Here is an 18104-nt window from a genome sequence, read left to right as displayed (position 1 = left end):
GAAAATACAGTATAGCTAAATAATTCAATCCCTACAGCACTAAAGCGGTAGATTGAGAAAATACAGTATAGCTAAATAAATAAATCCCTACAGCGCTAAGAAGGTAGATGGAGAAAATACAGTATAGCTAAATAAATCAATCCCTACAGCACTATGAAGGTAGATGCAGAAATACAGTATAGCTAAATAAATAAATCCCTACAGCGCTAAGATGGTAGATGGAGAAAATACAGTATAGCTAAGTAAATCAATCCCTACAGCACTAAGAAGGTAGATGCAGAAAATACAGTATAGCTAAATAAATAAATCCCTACAGCACTAAAAAGGTAGGTGTATAAAATACAGTATAGCTAAATAAATCAATCCCTACAGCACTAAGAAGGTAGATGCAGAAAATACAGTATAGCTAAATAAATAAATCCCTACAGCACTAAGAAGGTAGATGCAGAAAATACTGTATAGCTAAATAAATAAATCCCAACAGCGCGAAGAAGGTAGATGGAGAAAATACAGTATAGCTAAATCAATCAATCAATCAATCCATACAGCACTAAGAAGGTAGATGGAGAAAATACAGTATAGCTAAATAAATAAATCCCTACAGCGCTAAGAAGGTAGATGGAGAAAATACAGTATAGCTAAATAAATAAATCCCAACAGCGCGAAGAAAGTAGATGGAGAAAATACAGTATAGCTAAATCAATCAATCAATCAATCCCTACAGCACTAAGAAGGTAGATGTATAAAATACAGTATAGCTAAATAAATAAATCCCTACAGCACTAAGAAGGTAGGTGTATAAAATACAGTATAGCTAAATAAATCAATCCCTACAGTGCTAAGAAGGTAGATGGAGAAAATACAGTATAGCTAAATCAATCAATCCCTACAGCGCTAAGAAGTTAGATGCAGAAAATACAGTATAGCTAAATCAATCAATCCCTACAGCACTAAGAAGGTAGATGCAGAAAATACAGTATAGCTAAATAAATCAATCCCTACAGCGCTAAGAATGTAGATGCAGAAAATACAGTATAGCTAAATAAATCAATCCCTAGAGCACTAAGAAGGTAGATGCACAAAATACAGTATAGCTAAATCAATCCATCCCTACAGCACTAAGAAGGTAGATGCAGAAAATACAGTATAGCTAAATAAATCAATCCCTACAGCACTAAGAAGGTAGATGGAGAAAATACAGTATAGCTAAATAAATCAATCCCTACAGCACTAAGACGGTAGATTGAGAAAATACAGTATAGCTAAATAAATCAACCCCTACAGCGCTAAGAAGGTAGATGGAGAAAATACAGTATAGCTAAATAAATAAATCCCTACAGCGCTAAGAAGGTAGATGCAGAAAATACAGTATAGCTAAAAAAATCAATCCCTACAGCACTAAGAAGATAGATGGAGAAAATACAGTATAGCTAAATAAATAAATCCCTACAGCGCTAAGAAGGTAGATGCAGAAAATACAGTATAGCTAAATAAATCAATCTCTACAGCACTAAGAAGATAGATGGGGAAAATACAGTATAGCTAAATAAATCAATCCCTACAGCACTAAGAAGGTAGATGGAGAAAATACAGTATAGCTAAATAAATCAATCCCTACAGCACTAAGAAGGTAGATGGAGAAAATACAGTATAGCTAAATCAATCAATCCCTACAGCACTAAGAAGGTAGATGGAGAAAATACAGTATAGCTAAATAAATCAATCACTAGAGCACTAAGAAGGTAGATGCAGAAAATACCCTCTAAACAAATAAATCAATACAGTATTAAACATATAAATACAGTAAAATATCCACAACCACCCAAAAATAACAGGAGGCAGTGGTACTCTGACCTGTACTGACTGCGGAGCAGCAAAGAAAGAGGAAATAGTTAGTTGGGAGAAGCCTTTTAAAGATTCCTGATTATTTTGTCTCTGGTGTTTTTATCTCTATGTTAATGTGCTGCTGTGGAGTTCTAGTAAAGAGAGACTTAAGCAAATATGAAGCCTCCTGTCATGCTATAAAATTGCATTGTAGAGGTTCATAAAATACCCCTTTGTGTTTCATTACAGATTTTGTCTTTCAGCGGAAAGCTGCAACTGAGGGATTTGCCTTCACTTTGGCAGGTTGAGCTTACACTGTAGATCTTCCCACCGTCCCATGTAGCTGTGGGAGGCTCAGCAGAGCTGGCACTAGATTGGCAGTGCCAGTTCTACTGTGTGGGCAGCTATTGAAAACAAAATGTAATGGGTATGGTAAGGGTTCTGTTCATCTAAGTTTATTTAACAACTGTAATCTGTGGGACTACAGAAGTGTCTTATCGGCTTATTTCCTGACTACACTGTTAGATCAAATACTATTGCCGCTTTACTTCCTTACCTCCAGAATATTCCCTAACCCCCAGCAACACTATGGCATGCTTTACCCCATACAAATGAATTTGGATATAAAATACTATACCCCATAGGGACATTAATATTCATTTTACCTTATTTAGGTTACTTTATTCTAAAGGTTATTTTGTATCTCCACTTACTCACACCGTAGTTACATTGATTATGTTGCACATATATTACTAGCAACAATTCATATTTATCTCAGTTACCAATGGAGGAGCGTACTGGTGTGCTGTACACACTAACCATTTAGCACAATAGTAGACGGTTCCTATATACAACATATATTATTAGTTTCTTCACTGTGTATACACTTCTATCACTACATATATTTTTTGATCACTTATTTATCATCTTTCCCCTCAAGAGGGGCTAATAAAATGTGTTATTACTTTTCATATATTTCACCTATGTTCTATACTGGCAATTGTGTTGCCCTAGATTAATGAACAGCTCTTTCTTTGGGTTTAGGGACTGACAGTTGGGAGGACCTCTCTGCAATCCCTTTTCAGCATCTTCCTTTTTTATTTTGTTCATCTAAGTTTATTTAACAAAAAATGCTAATACATACACAGTATAGCTTTTCTTAGTTAAGAATATTTCATGAAATAAAGGGCTGAGTTTGCTTTTCACACAGAAAAATAAATATAAATTAGAATTTTAAATAATTTATTCAACGGGCTTTGTTGAAACAGGGAGCAATCACAAGTAACTCTTTTATACATACTTTTATTTGTTCTTTATTAAATTGTTCATACTTTATTATTCATCTTGCATGAGATCATATCTTAGCTTTGTATTAATATGCGAGAGTTGTAGAATGAATGTATACGTGAAATTAAAATATTATATACGTATGTGGAAATTATTCAAAGACAAAAAGCGTGGGGGGATATGTTGCAAGTCAGGATGGGGCTGGCAGCTTTTGGCTTGGGGCGTAAGTACAAGTACAAGCTTTCAAACAAGTGGAGAACTATGACCAAAAGGACTTCTTAAACTTTAAGAAAGATATAGTTAAACACTGCAAATAAAATACCTTTTATATTTTAATATCAGCTTTAGAAATATTTAAAAAAAATGTTAAAATAAATTGGGGTCTTCTGTGAAAAGGATAAAGAATTATCACAGATTTGCATGAAAAATTGTTTAGAGGGAAAGTGGAGCAGCGCCTTGATGAGGTTCTTAAATCTAAGTCAATATGAAATAAAAAAGTAAACAAACGAAAACAGAATATTGTGTAGTAGGTATCGCCCTGACCTGAATCCAACAAAAAAAACACATAGCAGTTAGCCAGAAACAAAGAAGAAAAAAAAAGACAATTGACAGAAGCAATAGTCAAATCTTGGTTTCACATTATTACACTTGAACTAAAGAACTTGGTTTACTACATGGGAAGCCATTGTAAGGCCTTAATTTTGGCAAACGGTTTCCTGATTCAATACTAACACAAATAGTGAGATGTTATCAAATATGCTTTCATGTTGTTTTCTTCACTTTATAATGGTTTTCCGTGTATAACTTCTTTTAAAATTATTATTCTTTTAAATAAAGTGTGCTGCATTACATTCTATATTCCATTATCTTCCTAATTATATATTTGTTTTTATGGTATTATTCTAAAAAAGACTGATGTTATGAGCTATTAAACCTCAGAAATACAAATTTTCCAAAAGTTTTATACAAATTTGGCGACTAGTATATATTAATCTAATTCTGACAACTCAATTGACATTGCAAAAATGCCTGATATTGCTTAGCCAGGAGGCTAAGCTGGCTAACCATTTGGCTGGCTAAGCTGGCTAATAGGCATGTGCATGGCGAAAAAATTTGGTTCGGTTCGGCATTCTGAAATTCGGGACTCCGGTACTTCGGAACTTCGGCACTTCGGCACTTCGACTCCTCGGAACTTCGGCAACTTCGGAACTTCGGACCTTCGGCACTTCGGACATTCGGAACTTCAGCACTTCGACACCTCGGAACTTCGACACCTCGGAACTTCGGCAACTTCGGAATTTCAGAACTTCGGCACTTCGGCACTTCGGAACTTCGACACTTCGGAACTTCGGCACTTCGGAACTTCGGCTCTTCGACAACTTCGGACCTTCGGAACTTCGGGATATCAGAACTTCGGAACTTCAGCCACTTCGGTACTTCGACACTTCGGAACTTCGGCACTTCGGAACTTCAGCACTTCAGACATTCGTAAGCATCCGAATGTCGGAATTGCCGAAATTCATCCGAATATACATTCGGACCGAAACGAATTGCACATGTCTACTGGCTAAGCATATTGTAGACATTTTTGTAAAGCTGCCCACTAGTATGTGCCTTTTTCCCACCTTTTTGGTTCATCCAAGTTTTTTTCCCCAAATAGTTAGCATGACTGATTTTCAATTGAGTTGAATTACCACATCAACAAATATCGCATGACTTGAATTAAAAAACATTTCTGGACGAAGAGATTATGCTGAATCAAATTAAGTAAAAAAATATATAAAAAATCTAAAAGAAATAAATACAAAGCAGGTTTTTAAGAAATTCTTTATTTCACAAAATACCTACACTGTAATAAAATCTAAATAAATACTTTTTAAATTACTAATTGATTTAAAGGAACACTCCAAGCAGGCTGTAATAGCTATGGTGTCAGGAGTTTCCTGGTATCCCAAACCCCCAGTTTATATAGACTTTTTATTTATTAGATCACAAATGTATTATTGTATATTATTTGTTTAGATATGTAGCTTTATCCCTATATTGATTTTTGTTATATATTTGGTCTGTTTGGGGGACCGACTGGGAAGGTCTCCTGAGGAAACTGCAACCAATACCCATTCACCAAGATAAATTTAAGCTAGGTATTATTCAATATTTTATTCTAAGTCTCTTGCCTAAAGCCTTTCATGTGGGGCCAGCTCATTGGCTGAAAACATCAGCAGGTTGCTCTTAGCCAATGAGCTACGACCTATATTACTGGGCTTATCTCAGTGAAGAGAGCTTCTGGCTGGAGAGGAGGCTGTGACTGGTGCAGAGCGGACCCCAGGTAAGAAGGTGAACCATTAGCAAACAATCTGACTACTTACATTGGGGAAGGGGGCAGGGGTGCCAGAGTACACCAGGAACCATAATCACTACAGTATGCAGTGGTTATGAAGCTTGGAGTGTTACTTTAACAAACATATTACTTTTAAAATCAATATTATAGGAGGTTAATATGCAGAGCTGGATAATACAGAATAAACTGAGATTGAAGAGGAAAGATGGGAAAATCTTTTATCTCATTTGAGCTGCTATCAGAATTTTCAGTAAATAATATATTCACACGTTTCTGGAATGTAAATGTTTAACAGCGTTTGGTGATCACAGAGCAGACATCTAAAACAGTAGCAGATATCAGTTTAGTGAATAACTCTGTAATTTCTATTTTTATTGAACATTTTATCTATAATATAGTGCCCCTATCCACTGCCCTTTATTTAGATTTGCAATCTTACAATAATGGAAAATTACGTTGCGATACAGACAGTTTGTGATAGAATAAATGATTAAAATATTAGATTACAAGAAACAATACTATAGCATATATTCATCATCATCATCATCATCAAAACAGAGAGAGTTACAGCTTAATCACCAATCAGTGACTGTATTGAATTCTAAAGATACTTGGATGACCTCAAGGTACTTTTTAGTAAATAAACCGCTAAAGTCCTGTAGGAAAAATGCATTCTAGAAAAATACACATTAACTAGAAACATATAGAAATATATTGCAGAAAAATACTAGTGTTTTATAAATTTTAGAGATATTTTGTGCATTAACAGATATTCATTTGTATTTCCTTTGCTAGTAAATTGATACCTGAAAATAAAGCCTTGAGATGGAGCAATTGAAACATAAACATTATCACGATGAAGAGTTTGATCATCATTGGATTATAAAAACATATGTTGGTCGTGATAAGACGGTTTTCAGTGAAGAACTATTAAACACTACAATGCAAAAAATATTTCAGTGTTTGTGTTCAGGTACGTTCATTGTCTCCGAAGCCAACATATATATTCTGTCCTCAGTGCCACCAGTATTAAAGGACCATTCTGACAGCAATTTGAAAAGACCTGAGGTGACTTGTCTGTTTGAATTTTGTCACCAGATAAAAGTGAGAACGGAGATATATGAATCTGAGCTTTGCCTTATTGCACCGTCAACTTTTTTGTCTTCAACTTCTGGAATTTGAAACATTAGGAGCTCTGTCATTTTTGTGCTTATGAATACATCAAAGTGTATATCATGATGGGAATGATTATATATATAGTTTGGAGGACAGATGGGACAACATGTTGAGAACATGTTGTGTGGTTCAGATGCCCGGATTTAGTCAGGCAGCGGTCCAAACTGCATGTGGCCTTTACTTACCATATACAGACATTATTTTAACATCTCAATGGCATTTTGAAAAGTAGCTGATAAATAATGTGGTTTTATTCTAAGCGAATAAGATTTTACCCCAGGCTCAAAAATACATGTAACAAAAATAAAAAATAATTGTTGTGATATGTGTAGTGTAGTGAAGGCGATGAGTCTACTAATTTGTTTCCCCCAGGTATTGTGAAAGGAGAGACTCTGATAGACCTCACAGCTGGTGCAGCCTTTTGTCATTTGATGGTTATGTCCGATTTCTTTAAGGAAATCACCATTTTAGATTCATCAGATCGAAAGCTTAAGGAAATGGAAAAATGGCTGAATAAGGAGCCAGAAGCTGTAGACTGGTCTCATGCTGCTGAAATTTCATGTGGAATTAAGGGTGTGAGGTGAGTCTGCTAGGTTAGAGAAATTTTATACACCTTACCTTTTTCAATTTATGGAGCGAGCTAACCCCATTCACTACCAAAGTCATGTCTACACGTTTTTGCTTTCATTAACTTTGCAAAACAATATTTAGTCCATAAAGCTTTATTCCCCCTCATTTATACTCAAGGAAAGGTCACCAGTCTGTAGAGGAACACGTTTCTCTTCCATTAGCTCATGGCTGCACAAAAGCCTAGCTATGTCCATCACTAGATACCAAGCCTTCCACCCCAGTAAATGGACGTAGACACCGAATATTGGGATAGAGTTTGGCCAGTTTTATGATTTCTTTTACTATTACAGCAAATTACTCATCCAACGAAACCAGCATAAACATTGAACTTTACAAATACTTAAAGGGGCACTCCAAACTCAAATAAAAGTAATTTTTGTAAAATTAAAGAAAAGAGGACACATTTTTCACACAAGAGACACTGCAGACCCCTATGGTACTTTAGCCTGCTAAAATATTTTGTGTTTTAGGAGCCATTTTTTGCACATCATTATGATATTAAAATATATTGAATTTATCACATTTCAGTGAACTAGTGGAAGCTGAGGAAGAGAAAGTCAGAAGTATTGTGAAACGTTGTTTAAAATGGGATCCCACCAATGACAACCCACTGGGTTCCGTCGTCCTGCCTCAAGCAGACTGTGCAGTTAGCGCCTGGTACTTTGATGTCGCCTGCAAAGATCATGAGTGTTATCGCAACAGCTTTAGAAAATTCTCATCCCTGCTGAAGGTGGGAGGTCACCTCATTCTGTTTGCCTTTTTCAGTGCGACCTATTATACAATTGGTGATCACAGGTTTTCTTTCCTAAACTATAATGAAGATTTTGTGAAGGAAGTTCTCCGAGACAATGGGTATACCACTGTGAGTTTTGAAGTATATGAAAGCAAATTAAACACTCACTTAATGGATCATGAACATATTGGGTACATTGTAGCTCGTAAGGAAAGAGAGAATTAATCAAATTATTTCTCAAATTTGTAGTTGTGGAAAAGTATTTTAAAAGTAACATTAGAAGACAAACGATTCAGCATTTTCATGTTTTTGTGCAATGCGTTGCTAAAATATGTTTAATTTTAAAGATCAATTAAATATTTGTTAACATTTATTTGGAGTTTCCTTTTGTTTTCTCTTAGTGCATGTACAATGTTTACTGATGCTACACTGTGCTTATGATCGGTTCTGCACTTTGCTTTATCTGCACTTCGCTTTATCTGCACAGATCCAGAGTTTGTATTTCAGGAATGTAGTGTGTGTGCCCAGAGGAGATTTAGTTTGTGTATAAGGGATGTAGTGTGTGTTTGGAATGTAATGTGTATAGGGGAGCAGTGCATGTATGTGGTGAGGTGTTCAGTTTTTGTGTGAGGGGTGCAGTGTGGGTGTGTGTGAGGAGTGCAGCATGTGTGTGTGAGGGATGCAGTGTGTGTGTGTGTGTGTGTGAGGGGTGCAGTGTGTGCGAATGTGTTTGGAGATATTATGTGTGGGAGGCAGATTAAAGTGTGTGTGTATATATATATTTCAATGAAAGAAATACTGGCACTCCAGGATTTGGTAAAAAAAAAGAAAGGTTAGTTTTTCTTTATTCTTACAGTTCCAGTCTGGAACTAACCTTTCTTTTTTTTTTTTTACCAAATCCTGGAGTGCCGGTATTGCTTTCATTATTTATACTTTGTGTGACCAGAGCACCAGGTATTTATTTTGTTAAAGTTGCAATGCAGGAGCATTGGATTTATTTATTTATACACTGCTCAAAAAAAAATAAAGGGAACACAAAAATAACACATCCTAGAATGAAATCCTGAATGAATTAAAATATTCTTCTGAAATACTTTGTTATTTACATAGTTGAATGTGCTGACAACATCACACAAAAATTAAAAGAGGGAAACCAAATTTTTCAACCCATGGAGGTCTGGATTTGGAGTCACACTCAAAATTAAAGTGAAAGACACACTACAGGCTGATCCAACTTTGATGTAATGTCCTTAAAACAAGTCAAAATGAGGCTCAGTAGTGTGTGTGGCCTCCACGTGCCCGTATGACTTCCCTACAATGCCTGGGCATGCTTCTGATGAGGTGGCGGATGGTCTCCTGAGGGATCTCCTCCCAGACCTGGACTAAAGCATCTGCCAACTCCTGGACAGTCTGTGGTGCAACGTAACATTGGTGGATGGAGCGAGACATGATGTCCCAGATGTGCTCAACTGGATTCAGGTCTGGGGAACGGGCAGGCCAGTCCATAGCATCAATGCCTTCGTCTTGCAGGAACTGCTGACACACTCCAGCCACATGAGGTCTAGCATTGTCTTGCATTAGGAGGAACCCAGGGCCAACCGCACCAGCACATGGTCTCACAAGGGGTCTGAGGATCTCATCTCGGTACCTAATGGCAGTCAGGCTACCTCTGGCAAGCACATGGAGGGCTGTGCAGCCCCCAAAGAAATGCCACCCCACACCATTACTGACCCACTGCCAAACCGGTCATGCTGGAGGATGTTGCAGGCAGCAAAACGTTCTCCACGGCGTCTCCAGACTCTGTCACGTCTGTCACATGTGCTCAGTGTGAACCTGCTTTCATCTGTGAAGAGCACAGGGTGCCAGTGGTGAATTTTCCAATCTTGGCATTCTCTGGCAAATGCCAAACGTCCTGCACGGTGTTGGGCTGTAAGCACAACCCCCACCTGTGGATGTTGGGCCCTCATACCACCCTCATGGAGTCTGTTTCTGACCGTTTGAGCAGACACATGCACATTTGTGGCCTGCTGGAGGTCATTTTGCAGGGCTCTGGCAGTGCTCCTCCTGTTCCTCCTTGCACAAAGGCAGAGGTAGCGGTCCTGCTGCTGGGTTGTTGCCCTCCTACGGCCTCCTCCACGTCTCCTGATGTACTGGCCTGTCTCCTGGTAGCGCCTCCATGCTCTGGACATTATGCTGACAGACATTGATGTGCCATCCTGGATGAGCTGCACTACCTGAGCCACTTGTGTGGGTTGTAGACTCCGTCTCATGCTACCACTAGAGTGAAAGCACTGCCAGCATTCAAAAGTGACCAAAACATCAGCCAGGAAGCATAGGAACTGAGAAGTGGTCTGTGGTCACCACCTGCAGAACCACTCCTTTATTGGGGGTGTCTTGCTAATTTCCTATAATTCCACCTGTTGTCTATCCCATTTGCCCAACAGCATGTGAAATTGATTGTCACTCAGTGTTGCTTCCTAAGTGGACAGTTTACAAATACAAAAAGATAAGTCCTGTGCTCACTCCCATCACTACTGGGCAGGCAGCAATGACTAGAGTACACATCAGCCCCAATATATAGTAAAAACCAAAGAAAAGAAAAAGTTACCTGCGTTCTCTCCTTAATCCCTATGTATATTTAGACAAATGGAGGTCATTTAGTTGCTCCAATGGCCATTGGAGGGAATGCCCGCCTGCCAACATCAAGGCAGACCCCTCTAAGCGGGTCCTACACTGACCCTTCAGCCTGCTTCCTTAAGCTTCTGGCAAAGATATCTCTAATGAGACAGAGTGGGGTATTTTTTATATCCACCCCTATATACTTATGATAGGAAGTACCTGGCAGAGCTGCTGGCTAGAGCTCCCGGTATCCTTCTCTCTCCTCTCTCAGCTGCCGTAGTGAAATGCCTTTTGGCTAGTGAGGGAGATCTTTAATCTTCCCACCGCCCCATCATGGCACACAGCAGGGCCGGTGCTCGTATATCAAAAATATAAGAACTTTTGCACTCCTACCTCCAGCCAATGATACCGGGTGCTCAGCCACACTGTGATAAAAGAAACAAATGTTTGTTAGCACTCCTGGATTTCCAACATCAAAATACTTTATTGTCAAATCGACGTTTCAGTCCCTAATCCTGATGAAAGTCCCGGATTAGGGACAGAAACGTCGATTTGACAATAACGTTTTTCTGTAAAGCTGCCACCACTAAACATTCACTAAGATAAATTAAATTGAATAATCTAAGTGTTATTATCTAAGTGTTATTCAATATGTTATTATCATTTGCCTAAAGCCTGTTGTGCAAGTTGTTTGCAGCTCATTAGCTGAAAACATCAGCTGATTGCTCCCAGCCAATGGGCTAAGACCTATAATTGTGGGCTTATCTCAGTGAAGAGAGCTTCTGGCTAGAGAGGAGGCTGTGACTGGTGTAGAGCGGAACCCAGGTAAGAAGGTGAACCATTAGCAAATAATCTGACTACTTACATTGGGGAAGGGGATGCCAGAGCAGTACTGGCATCATACTCACTAAAGTATGTGGTGGTTATGATACTTGGAGTGTTCCTTTAGCAAACATATTGCTTTAAAATCAATATTATAAGAGATAAAAGAAGAAAAATAATTAACAAAAAAGTACTCAATGACTCCATAACCACTGACAATTATATGTCAAATTAATAACAGTAAAAGGACTGATTCAACCATTCCTCTGATCATACCTACATCAGGAAATTGTGGTTGAAAATATACAAACTAACCCATTTATCAGTCCAGGTACTGACTCTGAAATGGTTGGGCACAGAGTACTTTAAAATGAGGTGCAATAACTGTCTGGAATTCACTATTTTAGCTTTATAAATAAACAGGACAAATCAGGGAGACCCTGGTTGGACCTATCCATTATATCTATATTTTAAAACACATAACAATCAGCTCAACAAACTGAATTTAGTTTAATTTAATTATATTCAGCCCACTGGTAGGGTTGGGTTATTTATGGGATCTCATCATTATTAAAGTGCAGAACTGGATATTACTGGATATTACTGGATATTACAGAAACTGGATATTACAGAAACGGGATATTACAGAAAAGGCTGAGATTGAAGAGGAAAGAAGGAAAATCAGGTAAAATACATTTATATTTTTTCAACTTTTATCAGAATTTCCAGTAAATAATATATTTACGCTTTTCTAGAATGTAAACGTTTACCAGTGTTTGGTGATCACAAAACTTACATTGTATAAATTTAAAAACAGTTACAGATATCAGTTTAGTAAATAACTGCAATTTACATTTTTATTGAACATTTTATCTGTAATACAGTGCCCTTATCCACTGCCCTTTATATAGATTTGCAATCTTACAGTAATGGAAAATGAAGTTGTGATACAGTTATTAGTTTGTGATAGAATAAATTATTAAAATATTAGATAACAAGGAACAAGACTAGCGCATATATTCATGATCATCATCATCGAAACAGAGAGACTTACAGCTGGAACTTATTCCTTAAACAGTGAATAAACTGTTAAAGTCCATTAGGAAAAATGTCTTCTAGAAAAATGTAGAAAGCTATATGTTAACTTGAAAAATACTGCAGAAAAGAACTGAGGTTTTATAAATATTTTAGAGATATTTTGTGCATAAACAGATATAATTTTTTTATTTCCTTTGCTAGTAAATTGATACCTGAAAATAAAGCCTCGAGATGGAGGGAATGAAACATAAAGATTATCACGATGAAGAGTTTGATCATCATTTGATTCTAGAAACATATGTTGGTCGTGATAAGACGGATTCCAAAGAGGAACTTTTAATCACTACAATGCAAAAAATATTTCAGTGTTTGTGTTCAGGTACGTTCATTGTCTTCCATTATATTCTGTCCTCAGTGCCGCCAGTATTAAAGAGTCACTCTCACAGTTATTTGGTGACTTGTCTGTTTGAATTTTGTCACCAGAGAAAAGTGAGAATGGAGATAAATTAATCTAAGCTCTGCCTTATTGTACCGTCAGCTTTTGGACTTCAATTTCTGGGATTTTAAACATTAGGAGCTGTGTCATTTTTGTGCTTATGAAAACATGAAAGTTAAAATCAAGAAGGGAAAATAATATGTATAGTTTTGAGGACAGATGGCACAACATGTTGCAATGTATTGTGTGGTTCAGATGACAGGATCTAGTAAGGTAACTGTACAAAATGTATACAGCCTTTACATCCATATACCGACATTATTTTAACATCCCAATGGCATTTTGAAAAGAGGTATATCACAATGTGGTTTTATTCTAAGCGAATGTGATAGCCATTTACCCCAGGCTCAAAATGCATGTAACAAACAGAAAAAATAATTTTAGTGAAGGTGATGTGTCTACTAATTTCTTTCTCCTCAGGTATTGTGAAAGGAGAGACTCTGATAGACCTCACTGTTGGTGCAGGCTTTTGTCATTTATTGGTTATGTCCGAATTCTTTACGGAAATCACCATTTTGGATTCATCAGATCGAACGCTTTATGAAATTGAGAGATGGCTGAATAAGGAGCCAGGAGCTGTAGACTGGTCTCATGCTGCTGAAATTTCATGTGAACTTAAGGGTGTGAGGTGAGTCTGCTTGGTTGGAGAAATTTTATCTTACCTTTTTAAATTTTTAGAACAAACTAACTCCATGGAACAAACTGAGCCCATTTACCATGTCATGTATACACGTTTTACTTTCATTAAGGGGATCCTATAGTGCCAGGAAAACAAAGTCGTTTTCCTTGCACTACAGAGTTAATAGGTCCCTTCCTCCCCCACACCCCCCCTCCTGCGGGGCTGAGGAGTTAAAACCCATCCAGCCACTTACCTGAATCCAGTGCCGATGTCTCTCGGTGATGGGTCAAGCTCCACTCACGCTCCTCCCCAGCCGAGGTAAGCCGGCGGGGGAGACCTAATGGGCATGGGTGGCAATGGCTGCGTGCACGCATTAGATCTTCCCATAGGAAAGCATTATTCAATGCTTTCCTATGAGGAAAATCTGTCACTGGAGGTTCTCATGCAGAGAGGACGTCCGGCGTCAGGTAATGGACCAAAAGTCAGTTTGGATTCCGGAAGCCACACAGGGCAGACTTAGTGCTGCAATGTAAATATTGCTGTTTCTCTGGAACTGCTATGTTTTACATTGCAGCACTAGGTGCATAAGGGACAGAGCACCTAGACCACCTCAATGAGCTGAAGTGGTCTGGGTGCCTACAGTGTCCCTTTAACTTTGCAAAACAAAATTTAGTACATAAAGCCATACTCGCCCTCATTTATACTCCAGGAAGGATCACCAGCCTGTTGAGGAAAACGTTTGTCCTCCTTTAGCTCGCTCATGACTGCACAAAAGCCTAGCTATGCCCATCACCAGATGACACGCCTTCCACCCCAGTAAATGGACATGGATACAGAATATGTTGATAGGACTTGGCCACCCAACCAACTTTTCAAATACTTAAATGGACACTCCATTGCTCAAATAAAAAATAAATAAAAAAAAATACTTGTTAGTAGATAAACACCAAATGACAACTTGCATGGATTTAATTATGCATTTTGTTTTCATTCAGGGGATATCAAAAACAGATTGCAAAGCTACAGATCTCTTATCTGCAGCCTTTGCAAGCCCTCATCTTCTAATCCCACCTAGACCTCCTGTGGCTGTCCAATCACAGACTCCCAGTGCAGCTTAAAGAGTAGTCTTTGCAAGGCAGGTGCTCTGGGCAATTGCTGCTTCTTGAGTTTAGCTCCACTGAACTAACAAAACCAGGAAGTAACAAAATCAGTTATATATTCTTTCTATCAATCCTACAGTTTGCCTGCTACAACTCAGCTTCTCACCAAAGTGGAGACAGGCCATGTACATGAAGTGGATGTCAAATTCACTCAAGGAGGATATCAGGATAAGCTCAAGCATGTAATTTCAAGGTAAGTACTTTGCTTTTAATTTGATTTTGTTTTCATTTAGGCAACAAAAGTAAGACCAAATATTAAAGGAATTGATCAACCGCTAGATGAATGTGTGTACTGATCAATTTCATCAATTATTTTTTATGCTATTTAAATTAATTGAATATATCAAATTTCAGTGAACTAGTGGAAGCTGAGGAAGATAAAGTCAGAAGACTTGTGAAACGTTGTTTAAAATGGGATCCCACCAATGACAATCCACTGGGTTCCATCATACTGCCTCAAGCAGACTGTGCAGTAAGCATTGGGTACTTTGATGCCTCCTGTAAGGATCATGAGAGTTATCGCAACAGCTTTCGAAAATTCTCCTCTCTTGTGAAGGTGGGAGGTCACCTCATTCTATTTGCCTTTTTCAATGCGAACTATTACACAATTGGTGATCACAGGTTTTCGATTTTAAACTATAATGAAGAGTTTGTAAAAGAAGTTCTTCGAGACAATGGGTATACCGCTGTGATTTTTGAAGTATATAAAAGCAAAGTAAATGACGACGTAATGGATCATAAATATATTGGGTTTATTGTAGCTCAAAAGCAAAGAGAGAATTAACCAAATTAATTCTAAAATATACAGTTGTGAAAAAGTCTTTTAAAAGTAAAATGTAATGTTGTTCATTGTTAAAATATGTTTAATTTTAAAGACATTTTTTAACATTCACTTGGCTTTTTTGTCTCTCTCTTCTTAGTGTAAATACAAAGTTAGTTTATACCACACTGAGTTTATGATTGATTGTGATACTCAGTATCCATATAGCTTTACATGTATGTAAAATTAAGTTTTACAAAATTCTGCATTACATTTTATTATTCAAATATGTTCTACTTTCATTTTGTCCAAATTACTCCAATTATGAGTATGGTTATTTTGAATGGCCAATAGTTATATGTTATATACAGGGCAATTATTACCCAGCAGACACATCTGTCTTTATTTTTATTTTATTTACTATACTTCTAAAAAAAAAAAAAAAAAAAAAAAAAAAATTAAATATATCTGGCAAACAAATAACCTATAATCTATTAAATTGAAATTGTAAAAAGCCCTACAAAAGCATTCAGGAAGGAAAGTAAAAATGAGTAAAACATTGATAAATAATCCCCCTTAGCATGCAATTAAAATGATAAATAATACAAGGCTGTGCAATATATGTTATTATAAACGAGCTGCTACACACTAAAGTGCTGTGACTCCAGATTCAGGCACACTTGACGTACAAGAGAAAAAAAATAAAGAATACGTGTATTAAACTCATGGATTTTCTTCATTTCATTTGATTAAAATCACCTCCTCTCCAATCGTGGTATACCTTCTGAATGCCTTTAAAATGTAAAGAAGGGTCACTATTATGGTGATCTCTGAAATGAAGTGAAACGTGATGTTTTTGAATTGTCTTTTGATGTCTTGTAGTCCTTCCTATATATTAAGTATATTCAAATGTTCCCCATCTCACTATGGGTTGTACTTAGAGGTTTGAGTATATCTCCACTTATTCTTTGTAAATAACCTATAATGTCTATTCATGTGCATAGTACACACAAATGATTAAATAAAGAAAACAAAAAACTTAATTCCCTTTTTTTGCACTCTTCTATTTTTTTTCTATTTTTAGGTAGTCTGTTTTTAAAACTTCTTTTGATTAGATTTTGTGTTGTTTAATTGTTTTTTTTTTTTTTTTTTTTGGAGTTCAACAGATTAAGAAAGGCAATTAAAGATGTATTTTTTTTTTTTTAAATGCTTCCTTGTCTTGATTTTGCTTTATCTGAATACATTTTCTAGACACAAGCCTAGGTTATTTCACTTAATACTGAAGTAAATAAAATTGTATAAAATATACTAAAGTTCGCTATGAAAACCCTGATCTGACTAATTCACTTGCATGTTGTGTATTTCTATTACTGGTTAGAATTGGTGTTATATTAAAATACATTCATTGTTGTATTATGCTAATAAAAAAAAACTAAAAATAATTGTAATATTTATGTGTACAAATCCCCAGGCTCTGCATTTGTTTTTTGTGATTTGGCATTTGAATGGTAACATTTGGAAAAAGATAGTGATTTATTTAAAATGAGTTGTAATTCTAGAAAGGGCTAAGGTTTATGGGAGACCACTAGGAGTAAAAAACAATGATGCATTCTTTTTGTTTGTAAATTACGTGTTAAATCAAATTAAAACCCAGAGAGCAAATTTGAAAGAAATACAAACTAATCCCCCCCCCCCCCCACAAAACAGCTGACCTATAATAAGATGTAATCATTTTTTACATTATAAATTTGAATATAAATTGTTGAAAGAAAACTAATACAAGAACTTAATAAAAAATGAACAGAAATATTATATTTACCCGGGGCTTGTAATACCTTAATAATATATCATGTCCCATTATTTTGATCCCTCACACAGAAATGGCTCTAGTATTAATCAGCCTAAATATAGTCTGGCCTTGGCTGCCATCCAGAGTAGTCGGAGTTTGAGTGCAAAGCTTATTTCTGGGCTCACCTCACCTAGAGGTTTATTTTTTTTTAAGCAGTGGATGTATTTTTGTGTATCCTGACAGGGAGGGGGGCTCTCCCTCCCTGGTGGTCCAGTGGCATTGGCAGTTCAGTGGAGGGGGGCTGGCAGGAAGCTGTAACTTACCTCTCCTGCAGCTCCTGTCAGCTACCTTCTCCTCCGCGCCGGTTCGGTCAGCTCCCCTGTCAGCTCCCAGTGTAAGTCTCGCGAGAGCCGCGGGGTCATAGCGCGGTCACGAGACTTACACTGGGAGCTGACAGGGGAGCTGACAGGACCAGCGCGGAGGAGGAGTGAGCTGACAGGAGTTGCAGGAGAGGTAAGTTACAGCTTCCTGCCAGCCCCCCTCCACTGAACTGCCAATGCCACTGGACCACCAGGGAGGGAGAGCCCCCCTCCGTGCCATGTATCAATCAGGGAGGGGGGACGAAAAAAATATATATAAATAATAATAATAATAAAATAATATTTAAAAAAATAATACTAAAATAAAAATGAATAACAATAAAACAAATATTAATAAAACAAAAAATTATAATTTAACAACAAAAAAATATTAAAATAATAATAATAAAAATAATAATAAAAATGCCCACTCCCCACCAAGGCTCTGCAA

General features: G+C 37.1%; 1 protein-coding gene across 1 annotated transcript; it reads left to right on the top strand.

The window, feature by feature from the left end:
* The first annotated feature begins 6277 nt into the window (after positions 1–6277).
* Positions 6278–8216, top strand: LOC134573719 (nicotinamide N-methyltransferase-like). Its single transcript, XM_063433498.1, has 3 exons — positions 6278–6425; positions 7001–7208; positions 7787–8216. The coding sequence occupies exons 1-3, from the start codon at positions 6278–6280 to the stop codon at positions 8214–8216; spliced, it is 786 nt and encodes a 261-aa protein (XP_063289568.1).
* Positions 8217–18104: the final 9888 nt, after the last annotated feature.

Source organism: Pelobates fuscus, chromosome 9, assembly GCF_036172605.1.
Source record: "Pelobates fuscus isolate aPelFus1 chromosome 9, aPelFus1.pri, whole genome shotgun sequence".
NCBI lineage: Eukaryota > Metazoa > Chordata > Amphibia > Anura > Pelobatidae > Pelobates > Pelobates fuscus.
The sequence above is the reverse complement of the archived record's forward strand: the minus strand, read 5'-3'. Positions and strand labels throughout refer to the sequence as shown.

Bases quoted from the DNA above. Each gene is read 5' to 3' on its own strand.
- LOC134573719 (XM_063433498.1), top strand. From the start codon at position 6,278: ATGGAGCAATTGAAACATAAACATTATCACGATGAAGAGTTTGATCAT. The intron at 6,426-7,000 runs GTACGTTCATTG...TGTTTCCCCCAG, and splicing joins ATTTCAGTGTTTGTGTTCAG to GTATTGTGAAAGGAGAGACT. The intron at 7,209-7,786 runs GTGAGTCTGCTA...ATCACATTTCAG, and splicing joins TGTGGAATTAAGGGTGTGAG to TGAACTAGTGGAAGCTGAGG.